The sequence below is a fragment of the Cavia porcellus genome, unplaced genomic scaffold, assembly GCF_034190915.1.
Source record: "Cavia porcellus strain 051 isolate PalLab524CR breed Dunkin Hartley unplaced genomic scaffold, mCavPor4.1 scaffold_26, whole genome shotgun sequence".
NCBI classification, from domain to species: Eukaryota; Metazoa; Chordata; class Mammalia; order Rodentia; family Caviidae; genus Cavia; species Cavia porcellus.
The window spans coordinates 39,078,847-39,100,790 of record NW_026947509.1 but is presented as its reverse complement, the minus strand read 5'-3'; the positions used below and the strand labels follow the sequence as shown (position 1 = coordinate 39,100,790).

General features: G+C 38.9%; 1 protein-coding gene across 4 annotated transcripts in view; it reads left to right on the top strand.

Annotated features, from left to right (window-relative positions):
- The window catches only part of Nyap2 (neuronal tyrosine-phosphorylated phosphoinositide-3-kinase adaptor 2), a 320,940-nt gene that overhangs the window by 100,250 nt on the left and 198,746 nt on the right, over nt 1–21,944 (top strand). For all 4 annotated transcript variants that reach the window (XM_063237236.1, XM_063237235.1, XM_063237234.1 and 1 more), the window contains one exon: nt 14,707–15,011. In XM_063237236.1, coding sequence (XP_063093306.1) covers nt 14,707–15,011 — 305 coding nt within the window. The remainder of the gene's footprint in view (nt 1–14,706; nt 15,012–21,944) is intronic.

The following is a 21,944-nucleotide window of genomic DNA, read 5'->3' as shown; positions in this document are numbered from 1 at the left end:
CATGATCAAAAGAAGTGTATTTTACAAATATTTTGGAAGAGTGGATGCCTTATGTCTAAGACAGACCTGACATTAAAGCTTTTTTATTCCAGTTTTGTGATTTTGTTTGGCAAATCATATCATCTCTCTGTTAGAAGGTCATTGAATGTCTGGCAATGCAATTAAGAGCTTTTCAAATTCCAAGAAGACTCATTTTTTTTCTGGCTGTGAAATTCTAAGCCAAAAATAACCTTGGGTCATTCCAATCTCTTTCTGCCAAGAATAGGAAGACTCTAGATCCTGCAAAATAGGGTACACATTTTACTAGTTTTGCTCACGAAGCAACAAGAACAAAAGAAGCATCTACCGCTAATATTGGTAACAATTCTGTTTCATAAAGGATAGTCTGAGATGGGAAAGTCAGTAGTGTCTTATTACAGATATAAAACTTGTTGGAAGAGAAAATGTACTGATGTCATAGTGAAAAGCATGGCATCTGTTGCATTTGTGAATTGTTTGGCCATTTCCTAAATCCAGGTGGTGGTGTTATATACATTATCACCAGGAGGAAATTATGTCTCTGTCTGATGTCCATTTCTAAGCTAACTTAAGGCTTGAGAGCAAACATAACCGACTCCCATAAGTGTACACTTTCAGCATCTCAGGAGCATAAGTGTGTGGGCAGCCACTCAGCAGCCTCCTGGCTGGGACATTCGGAATGCCATGACTGTCAATCGAAATGCTGCACGAAGTTAAAGGGAACTGAGATCCCATGCAGGCATTTGCTAAAGAGAAATTGTTTAGAGCTTCTACTATGTTATCTCAGACATCTAAATTGTCTGCTAAATAATATGACAGGTAGATATGAGGAGTCTTCATTGTGACGTAAAGAAAACACATTAAAAGAGTTACTGTGTTGAGTTTATAAAGTTAGTACCTGGAGTACTATGTATAATATATTTCATACTGGCTCCTGGGATATGTGAAAAGGGCAACGAATATTGCTTTTGTTTTGATAGTGAATATAATTGTTGGGTAATTATGTTTCTCTCATAGTTCTCACAATCCACCCCCCCACCCCCCGCCAAGAGAGTTTTAAGAATTTCAAAGCCAAAGGAATGCAAAAAGAGAAAAGTTTTGGAAATATCTATGACCAGTATTCATGGTCACATCTCTTTTCACTTTTGATATTATTATTTACTGCCTGTTTGCCAGTAATTCATAGACTGGGCCTTCAAGGGGCTTATCGATCCATGGAGAAGATCAGCTCAAGAGCTGATAAAGGAGGCTCCTTACACATGGAGAAGGAGGAGAGAGACATAAGAGTTCAACCCCAAGAAATGTGGATGTATGGCTTCCTCAGAAACACTGCTTCTGAATTGGGTCCTAAGTATGATTTAGCCAATGGAATGGGCTCAGCAAAGAGTGAACATGACTTGTGACCGAGGTCATGATTTACTAATATTTGTTGCCAAAGCTCAGCACCACATTTGCCATATGGTTTGTCTTGAATCTTTTAATGAGCAATCTGGAGGAGTGTTAAGGTGTGTGACTATGTCATAGTAGAGGATTCTTAAGGTCAGGAAGGGGAAATGGTGGAGGTGAGAACTGGCATGGGACACAGATCTTAAAAGACTTTAAGCATCACATAAAAATTTACATGTTTAGCGCAAAGAAATGGCAAAGCCCTTGAAGGGTTTAACTCAGAGAATGACTTAAGCAAATCAGCATTTAGAAGGATAGAGGAGGAGCCCTGTGGAGAAAGCAGAGCTAAGAGATGACTGCATTAATCTCTCCAAGAAGTGTGAGCACCTAAAACTAGAGCTAGGCAGCAGAAATGGAGGCGAAGGGATCACACTGATCTGTGCATTTGAATCACTGGTATTTATAACAGAGACAAAAATTAAGTCTCTGGCTATCCATGGAGTTTTCTTCACTCCATCATAAATTGGGAAAATGGAAATGGAAGGAAACGAGAAAACAGAGAAGAGTACAATTAAATGACACTACCATTCTTTCTGTTGTTCTCAGAGCCTTCGAGCTATTGAACTTTTCCCTCGTGAACTGGTTTACATTTATGTATTGAGTGAACACTTCCCAGCTGCCTCTTTGAGCCAAGTACTTTTTCAGCCACTAGAAATATAAGATAACAAGGTTTGAGGTAGCTCTGCCTTGATATTCCAGTTTCATTTCTCAATTCCTCCATAACCTGGCTGTCAGCAACAAATGTACCCTCTGCTTCTCTCCTCCAGTTCTTGAAGTCTTAGTCATGTTGTTTATCTGCTGAAGAGCTACTTCCTTTCATGGGATTTCCCAAGGCCTCAACGTAGTTAGGGCCCCAGGGCTGGTTCTCCCAGTGCCCTGGCCTGGTGCTTCCTCCAAGGGAATATCTGACCACGTGATGCTGAAACCATGCTGCTCCTTAGTGAGTGAATCCCTGAGGACAGTGACCACTTGAGTCTATTGCTTTTCCAAGCAGACACTTAGATGCTTTGTGAGTAAATAGTGGGTAAATGAATTAAATTGTTCAATGCAGAATTGTTTTATCCTGTTTAAAATTGTACTCTGAGGAAGTCAACCAGTGAATGTAGTACTTTAATTTTGCGTTATTAGAATACACTTGTAATACAAACAAAATTATGTTCATCCTGGAGAACTGGTACATATACACACAACATCTTCATCATATGTGTCCCCATTCCCTTCACATTTCCTCCCTTTGTTCCCTCTTCCAGGTCTCTTTCCCATTTCCCTAAAGCGTAGGGGTTAAGTTAGCTCTTTATGCACAAGAAATACAAGGCTATTCTACATTAACATTCTGTATTTCTAGCTTCTAGTTCTTGATGGAAAAAACATGAGCTACATATGGTTAGCTCAACTCATTTCAAAAAATCTTGGCTGGTTCTCAAAGCATATTCAAGGCTTATGACAATTTTGAAGACACAAATAAAATGCATTTTGCAGAACTTCCCCTTCTTTGGTTGAATTTTTGGAAAAGATCTCCCACAATATGCACTTCTGTAAACTGTATTCTCAACTGATTCTGATTATCAGGATTTGAGTTATGTTCCATATACTCTCTCTTCTACAAATCATGACACTTCAGGGAGTAAGTAAATCTTATTTACATATAAAAATAAGAACTATTTTAATTTTAGATGTTAAAGGACTATAGATAATAACATATGTTAATCTCAAAAGCACTTTTCAGTTTAAAGTAAATCTTTTAAAGATGCTCCATAGAAATTTGTTTTGGCTTTAATAAGCATTATATTTTAGTGCTGCCACCTTAGAAATTCAGAAATGAATAAAATGAACATTGATACAAACACACGCACCCATTCAATTGCTCTAACCTCTTCTCTTGACTGATATTATGACTAAGCATCAAATTAGCAGACAGTGATACAACCACAAACTCTTGGCAAGAAACAATTCGTGATGAATAATGGCATGTTTGCTTTTCAGGTATTGTTTCCTAGTCATTGTGAGCCTATGCTCTTCCATAAAAATCTTGAAATTTCATGAATTTTGATAGAAATAACTATAAAATTCACTTGATAGATTTGTCCAACATTATTTTATGCCCAACTGACAATTGTTGCGGGAATAACATTCTTGTTTAAATTTGGAAGTATTTGGTATGACAATTACTGTTAAGGATTATTTACAAACATAAGCAAAATGTATTTATGTTGAAAGAATGTGTTTTTCTTCATATTGCTTTAGGGTGAGCATTTATCATTAAAATGGCTGTTTTATAGCTTAGGACAGAAAGATAAATATTGATGTAGGATTACATGGGAAGTCAGAAAAACAGGAGGGATAAATGAGTACTTGTATAACTTACTATCCTAGCTTACTTAGGATGCTGAAGCCAAATACCTTAAACCCAGTGACTTAAAAATGACAGACATTTATTCTACACAGTCCTAGAGGCTGAGAAGTCCGTGGTGATGTCTCCGGAGATTCAGTGTCTCCTGAATCAGGACGTCTATAGAGGGCCTTCATGCTGGGTGTTCGCATTGCAAAGGGGGTGAGGGAGGTATCCGGGGGCCTCTAACAAGGGTACTGGTCTCATATATGAAAACTCTGCTCCCATATCCTAAACACTTTCCAAATATCAAAACTCCAAATACCATCGTGTTAGGCGTTAACTGCCAATCTATCAATTTTAGGGGTAATAAACTTCAATCTATGGCACTTCTATCAACTGCTTAGCTAGGTGATTTTAAAATGTCTTATGTTATTTTTATTTATTATAACAGCCCGCAAAACTATTTTTCCATATAAAAATAAGTAAATGAGGATCAGAAAGTATGTGTTTCCTATATAAAATTAGCTATCAAATGGTTGGTTACACGTCTCTTGTTTTGAAGATACTAAATGTTAGGCAGAGTTGAAATCTTCTAGCAAGGACAAGCAATATATTTGATTTTTAATAATATTAACATTAAGGAAAACATCTGGATCTAATGGGAGTTGAAATTCTTAAGGACTGGTCTCCTCCTCGTTATTTAATTTTGTCCATCTACAGTAGTTTAACCAAGCAATTACTAAGCAGGTGTCTAAAGATTTCATTTTTAACTTTTGACTGTGACATCCAGGAAGCATCAATAAGCATTCAGACAGGAAATTGATGTCTGAAAAAAATCTTAAGAGAGTAAGGTAGAAGGAGCATAAAGTAGAAAAACAGACATGATAGAGGATATGAAGTGGTAAAAATGAATGTTTGAGCCTAAGGCAAGAAATCCAGGGATTATGGCATTGAATGAGCTAGTGGGGCTCAGGGAAGACATTAAGGGTAATGGTGAGTGAATAATTTAGAAGGAAATATGAATACAGTTTAATTTTACTGCAGCCACATTTCCACATCAAAGTATTCTGCACAATTAAAAATATGAGGTGAATATACAAGGCACTAAACTATTTCTATTCAGAGTGTTAAAACAGAAAAATATTTCCAAACAACCTATAAGTAGAATGTATTCATTTCCTTCTCTGTATAATTCTCAGTTCTTCCCTGATACCTGCTGTCTTTTAGATAATAGCTTGAGTTTATTAACTGCTGTCTACAGAGCATCACACTGTTTCAATTAGGGTATTTTCCAATACAAATGCCAGAATATCCAGCTATAATTGTTTCTAATACACTGGAATTTAGAAGCTGACATATGTAAAGAGTCCTGGGGTTGACTAGCTGCAGAAATAACTAGATCTAGGTCCTTTACACTGCTCCAAGACCTGGACTGACTAATAGAAGGATAAAGACAGGTTTGGGTCACTGGTCACTGCAACTTCCACTCTGTGCTTGGGGTTCACTCCAATTGATCTGACTCAAGTGATTCTTTAAAATAGGGGACCAGCAGCATCTAGCCTCTGATGGTCAGACCTGAAAACCATGCTGACTGAGCGACAGAAAGTCAATCTCTTTATAGGAATCTCCATTGCCAGGAGAACGGAGAATGAATTCTCAAGAAACAAAGACAAACAAACAAACAAACAAAAACCAAGACAAGTCCACAAAAAAAGCCCTCCGTCTGGATAATTCTGAAGTGGATTTACTTCATTTTCCCTTTATAAAACCATGGGCCAGTGGCCGTGGTGGTGAGCAGGGTGACAGCTGTGAAGGTGGGAGTGAATGAAGGAGACGGCCACCGTGCTCATTAGCACCGACTGTGGCTCTGGTGTTTGCAGACGGTGAATGGTAGGACAGACTCCATGGAAGTCTGACTGTGGCTTGTTGCATAATACCAGCTCAACTCGGGAACATTAAAGCACACTGTTCTCTTGGCTCTTTCTCAACCTAATTTTCATAAGAAAAAAGACAAGGTTAGCTGGCCATGGTCATTAGAAGAGGGCAGTGTTCTGGAACAGGTGGGGTGCAGGAGACACTCTCTGTGGGTAACCAGTGCGAGTATTTTGCCTGTGCATCTTAATAGAAGGCTAGAGAGGTGGCATCGCGCTCAGGCTTTCTAACTCATACTTTTAAACAGCAAAGTCAAAGTACTGATTCCTTTGTACTCATTCATAGTGAAATGTCTACCACAGAAGATTTAAATATATAACACTGGTCAATTTGACCACAAGCAAATTTCAATTTCTGTTTGAGAGTTATAACGTTTATTTACCTTTCAAATGTTTTCCTTTTATGGTTGGTTGTCCTTTTATGGTTGAAATTACTTTTTCTCTAAGACCGGATCAGTGCTTCTTCTTGAAAAGTAAACAATAAACAAAATAAACAAGAAACAAAAACAAAAGAAATGGGTGTTTAGGATTTCACAAATATAGAAATATAATGCCCGGCAAATCACCATCAGAGATGGACTTTTGAGCTCAATTCTGCAGAAGCAAACAATCAAGCTAGCGTATTCATAGATATGCCTTCAGTTTCTCTCTCAGTTTTCTAGATCAATTTGAAGATAGGTATACACACACACACACACACACACACACACACACAGAGAGAGAGAGAGAGAGAGAGAGAGAGAGAGAGAAATTTTATTTTTTCCAGTGGTTCCCAAAGACAACTACTGCAAATTATTGGCATGTTTCATTCAAAATTGAACAAAGAAGCTACTCCTGTCAGTTTTAAAGACCTTTTATCTTAGTAACACAGCTTTCTCAGAATATGTTTTGTTTTTGTTCAGTTTTTTTTTTTTTTTTTTTTAATTTTCCTGAAAAGCAGTTCTTAGAAAGAGACACACAACATTAACACTGATGGGCTTTCCTGAGAACATGGCAAGTGACAAGTCCTATTGATTAGCATTTTCAGGGAAATTTCAAAGTTCTTGTTTTGTATCTTTTTAAAGTAAATCCTTATCTCAGAGTGCTTTGAAAACTTTAAGAAAGTTAACGAGAGGGCTATATTTGTCTAGATTGTCTTGATGCTTCGAGCTAAATACAAAACATTTTGTTTTGGCTTTTGTGTGTAAAATTTTTAAAGGTGTGGTACCATATGCCACACTTTACAGAGATGGATAATATAAAGATAATATATAAAAATATAATATAATATAAATACTAACAAAGTCACAAGATTTAAAAGTAGTAAAAGGAGCAGTTACAGCCATTTAACAGATAAGGATATGGACCATAGAGATTTAGTCACTACTGTTATTCAATTGCCCCTGTGGGATCTGGGAATAGACCCTATAACACATGATTCCAGTGCATGTATGTAGGCCTATCTAACAGGCAATAATTTGTTTAGAGGAAATGTTTATAAATACCTTATCAATTAGTTATGAAAAAATGCAAACCCTCTCCCTTGATTTAAGCAATGAACAATTTATTTTTCATGTTTTATAATAAAAAATTTGACTAATACACAACTTGATTTTGGAACATTACTTTCATTGTGTAAGAAAAAGCACACTTGTTCAAATCAGGATTATGAAACTTGTTTTTATTTTTATAACTCGAGATGTGTCGGGCTTAATCTATCTGGAGTGTTAAAGTCTTATTGCAAAGACTGCCTTCTTCAGCCCACGTAGCTTTCGCTTCAAGCCAGCTCGCCTATAGAGTTGTTTTGTTTTTCCCTCAGCAACATCTAAATGTTCAGTCTGCAGCAGGAGAATTACCCATCTTCATAGTCTTGCTTCTTTCTTGTCTTGAACGTGTTTTTAGGTTTTGTCTTCCTTCTTCTTTGGTTTTTGGTGTCACTGGCTGTAAGACTGTTTCTAAGCACATCAGTTTATATTCCCCCTAAAACAGAAAACCACATGGTGGTGAAAAGATGAGAGATTTACTAAGGGAGCTTCAAAAGAAAAGAAGGAAGGAGCAATACTGGGTCAGACAAGCCTCTGGTCGCAGTGCAGGGGTGTGTGTGTGTGGGGGGGGAGTGCTTGGAAAGATAGATTCTAAGACTGTGGTGGCAATGGGAAAGTCTCTACCCGCTTATTAGGGTACCTGGACACAAAGAGTGCCCGATACTAGATAGGAATAGCAGGTCTGTCACCTCATCCATTGGCTAGGAGCTTTTGAGGGGCAGCACAGATCCTGACCAAAAGGCTGCAGAAGACTTGAAGACTGTAGCTGGTTGCTGTGAGGTAACTGCTATCCTGAGAATGTTCTCTCTTGAGGGCGAATGGAGCCGCACACCTCCCTGGTTACCATAGCTCAGCCTGAGATGCAGCTGGTATCTTACTCTGTGCTTTGGAACTGGCTGTTTGTTGGATCCCATCTGACTCTTCCCAAGGGAAACTTCCACGGGTGCAGTGAGTGTGGAAAGCCGCGGTCCTTATCATGGCAGTTTATTTAGGGCTGCAACTGGCACTAACATTTCTTTCCTCTATCATTTTAAATTAGCCTCGCCTTTGTTAACACCACTGCTGACTGCAGTAGCTTAATTGGTGGCAGGACTAATCTCTGTTTCATAAGAAATTGCAACCCCTGGTAACCACAGCCTTCTTGGGCGATAGTTGCTGTATATAATCATTCAATGTCACAAGTGAGTGAGGCTCTCATCGGGTCCACACATTGTTCTCTGCCTTGTAAAAGTAGCTCAGTCTCTTCTTGCTGAGCACGTTAGTGGTCTCTTCCAACACAGTGACTTCTCTTCTTGTCTGCTGTTCTTCATGCAAAGGGCTTTCAAAATTTCTGAGAGGCAGCACTGCGTTGTTGTTTCATTTATATGTCTTTAGATTATAGAACAAATATATTCCTACAAGAACCATCACCTTTATTCTTGAGGATCCCGGAATTTTAAGGATGGTCTCTGTTTATTTTCTGCTGTGATACTGGTGGTTTCTAACAGGAGACTTCCATTTGGCATCCTATTAGGGAGGCTGGGAAGTCTGTATCAAAGGGCTGCATTTTTTAAGAGCCTTCTTTCTTTATCATAACACAATAGAAGGTATCATATGATGAGAGAGAGGAAGAGATTGAGCTCATAACCTCAAACCCTTTTATAATCAATGTCAATCCATTTAAAATGTATAACCCTCCTGACTTAAGCACTCACTGACCATAAGGCCCCAATGTCCCAAAGTTGTTTCACTGGAGATTAAGTTTCCAACACATGATTTTAGGGGATGCATTCAATTTTGGGCAGATTTCAAAGCCAAATTCTACTAGTGAATCACTGACTGTCTTATCAGTTATCTTGATTCTTCATAGCAACATCTCTCTGGAAAATAGATCTTAGTCACATACCAACATAGAGGCCACATCAAATATTGGTCCCCTATCAGCAAAAGGGGGATGCATACCAAAATATTGTCAGATCACCTGTAGTACTTTCTTGTTGAAGATCAATATATTCTACCCATGGACACCAAGTGTGGCTATAAGGCTGGTTTCGTTCGGTAGACTGTAAAGGAAAAATCACATTTCACTAAATACAGCAGGAACCTTAAGGGATGTTGTGTAGTTCAGTATGTTTTTCTTTCCTTGTCAAGACAACAGTGTATTCCAACAGGAACCTGTTATAGTTCATATCTAGATGTGCTCTCAAAGCCTCACGTACACATAAGTGGAGTTTTGAGATGTGATTGAATCATGGAAACATGATAATCAAAAACACTGGTGAGTTTATAGCTAACTTTGTTGTTAGGAGGTGGAATCTGGTCAGAAGACATTGGTCACCAGGGGTGTGGCCAGAAGCTTTTATCTGGTCCCTCCTCCTCCTTTCATTCTATCGCTGCTTCCTGTCTCCCACGTCAAAAGCAACTCGCCTCTGCCATGGCCCTCTTCATGCTTCCCTGTCTCAGAGCCAACTGACTATGGACTGAAATTTCTACAAACTGTGAGCCAAAAAAAAACTTCCTTCCTTCCTTTAATTTGTGGGTATCAAGTATTGTGTCTCAATGATAAGAAAGAAACAGAGAGAGATTTTGGCACCAGAGAACTGGGGACATTGCTTGAGGCTGACCATATGTTTTAGATGCCTTTGGAACTTGCTTCACTGAGAAGTTTGGAAATATTTGAAGATGTCGGTTGGAGAACCAGTCCTACAATACTATAAGCCAAGATTGCTGGGACGTTCTGGTTGGAGTTCAGAAGACCAAAATGCTGACAGAAATGCAGACAGAAAAGACCAGTCTCAGGAGATTTCTGTTGGAAACAAGTACTCCATTGGCTGTTGGACTCCAAATCATATATGTTATGTTCTGGCAGAAAATTTATCTATGTTTTGCTCATGTCCTGAGACTTTATGGGAGACTGACATTAACTGCAGTGAGGTAATTAATCTGGCAGAGAAAATTTCAAGGCAGCCAAACATTGAAGCTGCGGCTTGGGTACTGTTGGGTGCTTTTAGCAAGCTCTACATTGAGCATCAGGAGCTAAGAGCTGAGTTGAATGATTTAAAACATCTTGAGTTTAGCCAGAGAGGAAGCTCCAGTAAAATTGGAGCCTGTAAAAATGGAGTAGAAGAGAGCTTGGTTGCTGGAAGATTTAGCAATAAAACAAAGCTGAGTATCTTGCAACAGGGCAATAAAAAAGATGGCTTGAAGGCATTACAGAAACCAGCCGGACCCTACCATTTACCGGCTCAATGTTACAAAAGTGAAAGACTTTCTTTTGAGAAGATAGCCCCAGGGTACCTTGCTGCAGAAGAAGAATGGCAGCCTGGAACCTCTATTCCCCAGGATCTGATTCGCAGTGCCCAGACATCCAGGCAACCAGAGGTCAGTACAGCTATGATTCAAAGACATCTGACTACTCCTCAAGCTGGCAGCAGATTTTGGCATCATCCATGTGGTGCTGATTTTACAGACGTGCAGAATACAAGCATCATGGGGTCAGAGCACATTCCACCCAGATTTCAGAAGAACTGGGAGAGCAGGCAGTGTAACCCTGAGACAGCAGTGCAGAAAGCTGTGAGTCTCGAGCCCAAGATGCACTGGAGACCCCAGGAAACCGGAGGAACCAGGAATGTGGAACATCTAAGGAAAGCCACAAGCAGTGAACAAAGCCAGTTCAAGAGAGAAGCTATGAAGGTTACAACCAGTGGCAATGCCGCCAACCAAGGCTTTTGGAGTTCACATGTTGCAACAGTTTGCCCCAGGTGCTAGACAAGGAGCTATGGGAATTAATGTTTGCCCAGCTGGGTTTTGGTCTTCTTTGGTTTCATTGCTTTCTAGTCCCCTGTACTTCCATTTGGAATGGGAATGCTTGCCCTGTACCACTGTATATTTGCACTGTTTAACTTTTGATTTTTTGTAGGGGCTCACAGGTAAGAGTTTGCAGTGTTGTCTCAAAGGAGACTTTGTACTTCAACTTTTCAGTAATACCAAGACTGTTAAGTCTTTAATAACTCTTAGAGATGGTTGAAATGCCTTTTGTATAAAGGGATGTGGGGGCTGGAGTAGAATGTTATGCTTTTATCTAGCTGTTCCCCAAAAACCTCATGCATTCACGGGGGGGGGGTGGATTTTGGGAGGTGATTGGGCACATGACAATCATCAATGGATCAGCCCACTGGTGATTGGATAACTGACTTGCTGATAGGAAGTGGGCTCTGTTAAGAAGACATGGATGCCTGGGGCATGTGGGTTGGGTCTTCTCTGTCTTTGCCTGAATTCTATCTCTGCTTTCTCGCTGCCATTCCATCAGCAGCTCACCTCTACCATACACCTGTACTGTGACGCCCTGCGTCACAGACTATGCACGCTATGAACCAAATCAAACCTTTCCTCCTTTAAATTGTGTCTCAGTGATGAGGAAGTAACTAAGACAGGTCTACATGGTAGAATGAAATCAGTATGGGGAACATATCCACAGCTCATGCATAGATAGTCCCAGCTACACAAGCAGGAAACCTGTGTTGTGAACAGTAGGGCCTGGAGATTGTTTGTTACTGCAGCACGGCCTAAAAAGATCTGACTAATGATGCATCATGCATTTCCTTATTTGTGACATTTTATTTGGTACCTGTGGCTTCTGACCATTTCTAACAGATGTCGGTGAGTAATGATTATTGTTTTTAATATTTCTAAGGGGTTCTGTCCTGGCTACACCAGAAACAGGGATGCAGTTTTCAAAATAAAAATGCATTGGCTGCAATTGCAGAGATTCTGATTGCCTTAGCTAATGGAATCCAGGAATCTGCATAATTAGAAATTTCACGGATCTTTTAGCAAATTCAGAGGATGGGTTATGGGCTTCAGTTTGCTTCGGACTAATCTTTTTTGATCTTCTGAATCTACGTCACCACTCACCTTTATAGCCTTGACCTGAAAATTGGCTTTGTGTATCACACTCAATCTTAGCCCCGTGGCTTCATTTTTCACTCATGACCTGGCCAAACAAAACTTGCAACCTATAACTGCTCTTGTTCAAAGCACACATTGAATTTTTCTTGGAAGAAGTGTGTGTGTGTGTGTGTGTGTGTGTGTGTGTGTGTGTGTGCAAGCACATTTATGAACAGAAGCAGGTAAATTGTGCTGAGAAAAAGATAATTCTGAAACAATGTAGCAGAGATAATTATCTGTCTGGAAAAAGGTACGGATCCTGTTTAGGTCAAAAGTAACAGGAAAATTGCTGATTCAATTATTTCTTTTAAGTGTCTCATAAATAACACATGCATAATTCTCAAATGTGGCTGTTTACTAAAAATCAGATGATTGTCCAAATAAGTCCTTAAAGCACATTTTGTTCAGTGATACAATAATAATGACGATGATGACAAAAAAAGGAAAAGATGTGGGAATAAAAGTAATGTAAGGCAAAATTATATAAAATCAAATACCTTAATTTCTATGGCCACAAATCTAAGACAAAGCTTCCTGTACCATGAAGACTGCCTTCCCTGCCTCCACCTGGTTCTTTATTAAGTTCTTAATGGTTTTGCACTAAGCCACTCTGAGTAAGCTCCTCATGTATGTCCTGATTGATGTCCTTGAAACAAACCCAGAAATAGTACACATTGAAACAGCACACAGAGTTAGGATGCTTGCTGTTCAGGTGTGACAACTCTTACATTGCCATCACTTTGAAGTCATTCCTATTCCTGGGCAGCTAGTGCTCGGTCAGTGGACTGCACTTGTAGCCACCTTATTCCAGAGGTGGTGTACTTAGGGTCTGAGCAACATCTGAGACAACTCAGGAAAAAGGTGGTATATGTCTCTGAACTGGTGATACATTGTCATTGGAGGAAATGGCACAGTCAGAGTCTAGTGAGCTTGTTGAGTCCTTTCTGGCTTTATCCACAAGGGATGTATAATTGCCTTAATTCTGCTACTTGTTTCCCATTATTTTTCCTCCTGAGATACTGAACTTGTGACAAAGGTCAAAATAATATGAAAGATAAAATAAAGCAAAATATAATCCTACCCTTGGATTTCATCACATTATAGAGGCATAGCCAGGCAAAATTGAGGTTACAAAACATCCTTGATAAACTTATTTATGGATATAGACTCAGCAGCTTCCCAAACTCATGTTATTCAAAGATATTTTTTACTACTCATATGTAAGAAATACCTAAAAATTCAGTTAAATATCTTGCAGTCATATTTCTTTTTGTTTTTCTCCCTGTGGATGAATTAACTCCATAGATATAGAAAACTCTAGAAATCTGCCCATTAAAAGTTCATGTTCATACTTATGTCCTTTACTTAACAGCATAGAGAAAAGTTCAAGAACAATTTCCTAGATAACTAGTTGAATTTCCAGCTGAGAGATGTTCCTATTTTAAATGTTTGTTCAAACTTCCTGTGTTAAATTTAAGAACCTTAAAATGTGGATACTTTGTAGATCCTGAATACTTTATGAAATAATTAGAGCCATCAGATCATTTAGTCTTTCAACTAAACCTCTTTACTAAATGTTGCTATGCATTTTATTGTGAGTCCTGCTTGTTAAGAGCATTGAAAAAATTTTTTTTCCTGAAGTTAAGCAAATCTATTGCAACTGAAGGCTCTAGAGTGTCAGAGAGGCTAACAATTCCTTCAGCACCAATTTAAAAATATGTTTATCTTCCTTATTTTTTCCTTCCTTGCTTTCTTTACTTCCCTTCCCCTTTCCTCCCATTCCCTCTATCTTTGTCTTTTTAATATTATTTCTTTCTCTTGGATGGAACCCAGGGTTTTGCACTGATCTGGAAAGCCAGGCCTCATTTTTGATTTTTGATTTTGAGACAGGGTCTCACCAAACTCCCAAATTGCTCGGCTGGGCTTCACTTTGCAGTCCCACCTTAGCCTGGCATAGGACTGGGACTGTAGGTATGCAGCAGCACGTGCTCCCCGTGGTCTCTTTTGATCTTTCTTTCTGGTGGTTTAGAACCGAACTATGCTGTTATTTAATTTTCTCCAATATAATAAACATACAATAAGAATGATTTTAATGAAGTGGGAAAGAGTCTTAGAACTGGACACTCGAGTCAAAAATGATTCAAGGAATCATTGTCACCAAGTCCTTGTTTGTTGTGTAAGCTACTAATATTTGCCTCCAGTGGAATAAAAAGGATTGAAAATAAAGTGAGTTGTGCAGGATCTCCTCCTCTTTGGGATACTCGGTACATCTGGATACCGAGAGGGCTGGAAATGGCAGTTAAGATTTTTAGTGGTAATCAAATTTTATTTGCTTTACTTTTGTACTTGAGTGCAAAACGACAGAATGCTTTTATGCTGCTGGAAATTGCAGCCCTTTGTAAAATGAATGTTTCTTCCGTCCAAAGTTAAAACGTGAGATTTCACCGCTAAAGAGACAGGCCGGTGTCTGGGACCTTGCTGGCACAGGCCGGCTGTCTGCTCATGGCTTGTGGTCTGCTTTCTTTTACAGCATAGGTGGAGACGTGGGGCGAGCCCATGAGGCGAGCTGCGTGGGCAAACATTTCCGCATGGGCTTCATGACGATGCCAGCTCCGCAGGACAGGCTGCCCCACCCGTGCTCCAGCGGCTTCACTGTGAGGTCCCAGTCTCTGCACTCTGTCGGGGGCACCGACGATGACAGCAGCTGCTGCACCCGGAGACAGCCGCCCCCCAAGCCCAAGCGGGACCCCAGCACCAAGCTGAGCACCTCCTCGGAGACGGTGAACAGCAGCAGCACAGCCAGCAAGAGCGGGAAGGCCGCGGAGAGGACCGAAGGTAACCCTCGCCCGCCTGCAAGGCCGCCCTGGGAGTCTTAGGCAGCCCCTTGGTCACCCCACTAACCACATCTGCCTTCCTCACAGGGTCACATAATCCTGCCTCCCTCACCCCGAAGTCCCAGAAAAGAAATACCAAAGGGGAAGGTTGTTTATTGATGTGTTTTCAAATGACACCCAGAAGCACCCAGACGGATGTACTTAATTTGTGTAATAAGAAAGAGAAGGCAATATGTGAGTTTTTAAAACCCCCTTTAAGCTTTGAATCATTCGACAATTATTTTGCCCAAAAACACTTCTAGAATTTGTATTTTCTTGCTTTTATTAATATGATTTGCATAATTCAAAGAAGCACTGTGTGATTATTAGGGGAATGTTTCAGTGCAGGAATTTATAAAGAAAACAACTTTTAATTGTAACATTTAGAAATGATAATTTTATTATTTCTTTCCAATGAATATAAATGGATGCATGGGAGTATTCTATATATTTCTGCCTCCTATTTCTATCTCTTACTCCTACCTTTACCTCAGTCTTGAAACACACAAATCAAGTATATTCCATGTTCCTCACTGATCTCTGACATAAACTAGATCCAACTAACCCTAATCTCACCAGTTCTTTAGCCCTTACTTGAATAAGTAAGAGCACAATTTTCTTGAGGTTTAGCTCCTTGCTGGCAGGATAATCTCAAGTGGGCTTTGCTGCAAGCTGTCTTGGTCAGTTCAGGTTGCTATCACAAACTGCTATAGACTGGGTAGTTTATAATGAACAGCAATTTACTTTTTAGAGTTCAGAGGCTGGAACAATCAAGAAACCAGGGTGATTTTCTCTGGTTAGGTTTCACTCGCAGGTTGTAGCCTTCTGTCTTCTTGTACTCTCACACTACTTACCTTTAAATACTGTCATATTAGGACTAAGAGTTCAATATTTTAATTTAGAGGGTCACAGGCATTTAGTTCATGGTGTGAGGTCTTTTTGATTTTTACCTATCTGCTGCACTGAACTTTTCAGTGTTCCTGTGGCCAGTTTGCCAAGCAAGCTGCACAGACCTGAAGTCTTTCTGCCCCCTTGCCCCATGCTGGGCTTCCTCACAGAAGGCTTCCCTGAACCTCACACTACCAAGTTTGCAGGCTGCAGCGGAGAATGGAAACCATGGAGGCCTTCCCTGAGCTTGACTCAACTCTTTGCCACTGGGGTTCCTGGTTTCTCATGAAATCTCGCTTACCTTCTGGCCTTAATCTTTCCACAGAAGTTCGTGCAGTCCATGAGGCAAGGTGCCCCGTGTATGTACCATCTCCCCCTTTATTCTTCTTTCTCTTTCTCACCTGCTGTCAGCCAGATGACGATAGTTTCAGTGCATTACTTAATGACAGAGTAAATGTCTTGTGATGAAGCTAGTTCATCAATTCTATAAAGACAAGCCTTAGTTTTCCTTACCACATATACGTGCAAAATTGCATGGTATGTTTATTATATATGTATAAAAATGTGTCTGGATGTGAGGGAAAAACACATGTGAATAACTTACATGTGTATCTTTATTTTACAAGTTGCAATCATAGTGCCTAGTATCCTGTTTTGTATGTTCACTTACTTTATTGTGACTACTTTTGCTGTCGTGCAATTTGTCAGCAAACATCATTCTTAAAGAAAGAAGTACACATTATAGTAGCTTATTATCTTACTGATATACAGTAGTTACAGTGGTTACAGTTTGTGTAGCTATATGGAACAGTACTATGATTGAGATTTGTGTGTGTGTCTGTTTGCATACATTTTTGGGTGAGGTTATAGAAATTGGATTGTTTTCCATAAGTCAATAACTTGTAACTACTTATTCTAAGCCCATACTCTTAGAAATAATGTAGATATTTAGTTTACTTATTAGTAGGACAGAAGACTTCAAAGACATGAATGTTGTAAATTTCAACTATTGTTCTCAGATTTTCTGTAGTACTCAGACATGGTGTCTTTCCTTTATCTGGATTTTGTGTGATCTTGGATCTAGAAATGGCAGCTCTCCTTCTTCTACTATATAATCAGTTACATTAGATTGTTACAAAGGAAGAGTAATGATTTAGAAAAGCATTTCCTGATTGCAATGTAGAATGAGTCAAGAATAAAGGAAACTAAGCAAACCCCCTGCAGGGAGAGAAGTAAGAGAAGAAATGTGTTAGAAGAATCCTGTTGCCTGACCAGAATGGGAAGTACACACACAGACCAGCTCCCTTCAAGGGAAGTATTACTGGGAAATTGGAGTAAAAATAAGGAAGAAGTCATCTGTCTTATGGGAGATTACCATTCATCTGGGATCCTTCACGTAGTTAGCTCCTGAGGGCCATAAGTTTTTCTAAGGTCTTTCACCATTGAAGGATGAAGTGTTACTCAACAGTAGAAAGCAGCTATACAGTTTTGTTTCTCGTGAACGCAAATGAAGAAAAAGTGACTTAGTTTCAGTAACAAAGATGTAATAACTTAAATTTGGAAAACTACGTAATGGACGGTGAGTCCATTGGAACACGAGGTCCTAGTCAAATATTTCACCTCAAAAATGATTCAAGAATGTCTGAAAAGCGCTCTACAGGGGTGACTAATGGAGCGTCTTAAGTAGACTGGAGGAGTTATTAACATCCTGTGCAGAAATGGTAGACTTCTGTAGCAGAGTGATTCGATTTTTTATGCAAATTTTGCTTTCTCCTCGGAACTCTTGAGAACAAAGGCAGTTGCAAAACTAGCTATCTTCAAATCTCTTCTAATGTTTTATGACCTTGATAATAACAGGATAGAATCAGGGCTCAGTTCAGCATGGGAAAAGTCTTGAATCCAAATGCATGTGTGCGTATGTGTACACTTGAAGCCAAAATTATATAAATATGTGGATTGCTCTTTTATGAATTCTCAGTTCTTTTATAATTACCAGCTAACTGGGGTTCATTATAGAACATATGTTTTCTTTATAATTTTCTAGCTATCAACATTGTAACACAGATAAAAAGTGACTTTTATAAACCTTAGTTTGCCTTTTCTTTTTATATTACATGTCAGCAAAATCAAAATATTGATTCAGTGGCATTAGAATGATTTCCATGGTAACTAGCTTCTAGTTAAGCAAAGGATTATGATTTCCCTGTGAATAAAAGTAAAAAGAACTGGACTTACAGCAAAATGGCTTTTCAGAATAGAAAACAGAAAGAGAAAAAGAAATGAAGACAGTTGAACACAAACAAAAAAATTGCATGCCAGGTATAGTTCAGTGTTTAAAAATTAGATTATCACCACATTAGAATGTAGACCTATTGCTCCATTTTAGGATGTTCTACAGTAGTGACAACTTGAAAAAGTTTGTTACAATGGAGAACATAAATTAGCAATTAAAGCACTATAAACGTTTTAATTACCCTTCATTGCTTTAGTGTGGTATCTATTTACTTTGAGGAAAGATGAGGTAAAATGGAGTTAACTAGAAAGCATAATAAGCCATACAGGTATCTGTATCTGGTATGTGATCCAGCTGTGCAGTTGTCCCTAGATAAATACGTATTCCAGTCCTCAGTAGCTGTACTGCTACTAGGGATGTCGGGCCGTGCATGCAGGCGAGCTGTACTTACAGTCAAGAGGCAAACACTAGCTTTAGGCAAGTGACTCAGTGAGATGGAATTGATAGTGTCCTGCCTTCCTCATACTCTTCTGTCAGTCCAGTGGGCTAATTCCAGTGAAGTGCATGGGAAAAAGAAATTCCTATGCAAGTAGAAGTGGGTACAATTTATAATATGTAATACCTATTAATATTCTTGAAAAAATGAACTTCTGGTTTGGTATAACACATGTATTGAAAACAAATAGGAGAAGAAAACAAAAGATAGATCCACCCATCCTACATGTCAGAGACTTCAACTTTTAACACAAGGATACCATCAAAAATTCAAAGTAAAAAGTACTGGCAAAGGTGTGGAGGAAAGAAAATCCTTGCGCTGCTCGTGTAAATTGTTGTAAACATTAAGGCAAAAAGCATGGAACTCCTCCAAAATAATTAAGATCCAGCAATCCCACTAGTGAGTATATATCCAAGGAAAAGACGTCAGCATGTTAGAGGAATTTACACACTGTGTTTGTGATAGCACTGCTCACAACAGCTGAGTTGGAATAAATTTGAGTGTTCATCACCTGATGAATGGAGAAAAGGAATGTGGTTGTGTATGCATATAACATGGAATGCAATGGGCATTTTTCAGAGATAAAAAGTTTTCAGCAACATGAATAAATGTGGGAGACATTGTGTTAGGTGAAATGTCAGGTGTAGAAAGACAGACACCACACGATGCACCATCACTGGATTTGGAGAATGGTAGGTACAAGGACAAGGGATTTGGGGACTGTTGGTTAAAGGATTCAAAATTTCAGTTAGATAGGAAGAGTGTGTTCAAGAGATCTATTGTGTAGCATGGTAACTACAATTGATAACTATATATTGTATTCTTGAAATCACTGAGAGATTATAATCTTGAAAATGAGTGTGATACATATAAATAAACATATGTATTAATTACCTGAATTTAGCCATTCTACAATGCATGTGTATTTCAAAAGAACATGACAAATACACATACATACGCACAAACACGATATTTGACAACTGCAAATAAATAAATTAGAAAAATGGCAAAACACCCAAATGTTGTGCAGTGATAAAACTATAAGAGGAAATAGTCCATGCGTAAATAATCTTTTAACAAGATATTGGCATTAATAGTCCTCAGTTACAATAACATTTAAATATTAGGAAATGATATATTTGGCATGAGAAAAATATTTTTAATAAATCCAAGAACTTCTATACCTTAGAATGTTTTAAAAATCATAATTTTTAATTTCCGCTTGTTATAAGCCCTGCATTCAAGTTATTTTTAATGCTTATTTTATGACAAAAACTCCTGATTGCTTATTTACAGAACAATAAGGGCGTAGTTTTGAACTGGAATAGTTAACCTGCTTTCTGATTTTCTCTTTAGAAATGCTTAGTAGAGTCCTATCTTTTGAATCTAGAAGCAGAATACATGCTGGAATATTTAGAATTCTGGTTGCCCTTAAAAACTTGGAATGTGTCCTTGAACAGGAATACCCTGAGTGTCTACCTTGTTGAACTTGAGACTCGGGGATGAACGAAACAAAAGTGGTCCTTTTTTCTTCATGTTTCTTACAATCCATTTTGCTTCTCCACTCAGCTGCTTTACTTTATTGAGGTCACAAAATGAGCAGTGATTTCAAGGAATGATTTCTGGAAGCCCAAATTTCCAACGTGGTAGCAGAGGAGTTTCTTTCATGTAATTAGTTATTAAGCTTGGGGAGAAATTGTTTTACATGTTTGAATAATGTGGGTTTTTTTTTTTAAATACAAATATGATTCACTGCTCTTTGGCTGTTTGCTGTTGGCAATTTAAAGGTGCCTAAATCTGGTCTTCTACCACAGAAGAGTATTTAAAAGAAAACCTGGGTGTAGTTGAGAAAAGAGGAGTAGAAATAAATCGAGTGTATTTATTGTTTTGGGGAACTGACGGGTTTCCCAGGCCAGAATCTCCATTTGGAATGCTAAGTCTGTAGGTTATAGGAATGCAATATAACCTATTTGAATTACTCAGTTTTATTTCTCCATTACCAGCCCAGATAAGGAGGACATGCTTTTCTGTCTATTCTTTCTTTCTTTGTACTGGTGTATGTTGTAATATGTAACATTTTGGGGTATTAATGCATATCATACATACATATACTTATACATACATACATAACTTCAGTCACTTTCAATTTTTGTTCTGCTTCCCACCCCCATCTTACCCTAATCCCCTTTCCCATCACCAAAAAGTTTATCTTCATTTCATTTTTAAATTTATTATATTTTTATTTTCTCATATAAGAGAAACTATGCCATTTTTAATTTTCTGTGTTTGAATTACTACACTTAACATTATGGCCTCAGAGCCATCCATTTTCCTGTAAATGACATGATCAAGTAGGTATTTCATTTATAAATCAGCATGGCAGGGTAGAGAGCAGGGTTTAGAAGCAAAGAGACTTTGGTTTCATGTAACTGCTGCCAAAACTTAGCATCTCTGTCTCTATCTCTGTGTCTGTCTCTGTTGCTGCCATCACTGTCTCTATCTCTGTCTCTGTCTCTGCCATCTCTTTTCTCTCTGTCTGTGTCGCTCTGTGTGTGTGTGTGTGTCTCTCTCTCTCCAGAAGCCTCCTTGCCTGTATGTTAAGAATGCAATGCAAATAGCAGTGCTGACTTTATATGGTAGGCTGAATTCTAAGATGTGTCCAAGATTCCACTCCCTCTCCATAGTCCCTGTCTTGAATAACCCTGGGACCTGGCATCTGGTTGTTTAAAGACAGTGGGGACCATGTGGCAAGGCCTGTAGGTGATCTCTAAGAGCTGAGAGGAGTCCTTGGGCTAAAAGTCCAAGAACACAAGTGACTTAGTCCTATAAGTGGATGGAATGGAATTTGTGAACAAGAATGAGCTTGACAGTAGGTTTTCCACCGAGAGTCCAGATGAGCACTTGCCTGGCTGCCACCTTGACTTTGGTGGTGGGACACTGAGCAGATAGTGCAGCCTTCTAGGTTCTGGATGTCCCCAGGCTTCCCATTTATAGAAGCATAAGCTCATAACCGTGTTGCTTTGTTAAGCTGCTAAATTCATGATAAAATCACTGAGCAGCAATAAAAAAGAAATCCATCTTATAAAGCTATTAGGCTGCAAAAATGAAGGTGACGGGGATGGGGATATAGTGCAGTGGCCTGGCAAGCACGAGGTCATGAGTTTGATCCCTGGTACCAAAAATCAATTAATCAGTCAATCAAACAAACAAACACACACACACACACACACAAAGAGACTGACAAACAAAGTAAGGGCGAAGTCCATCAGCAAAGCACC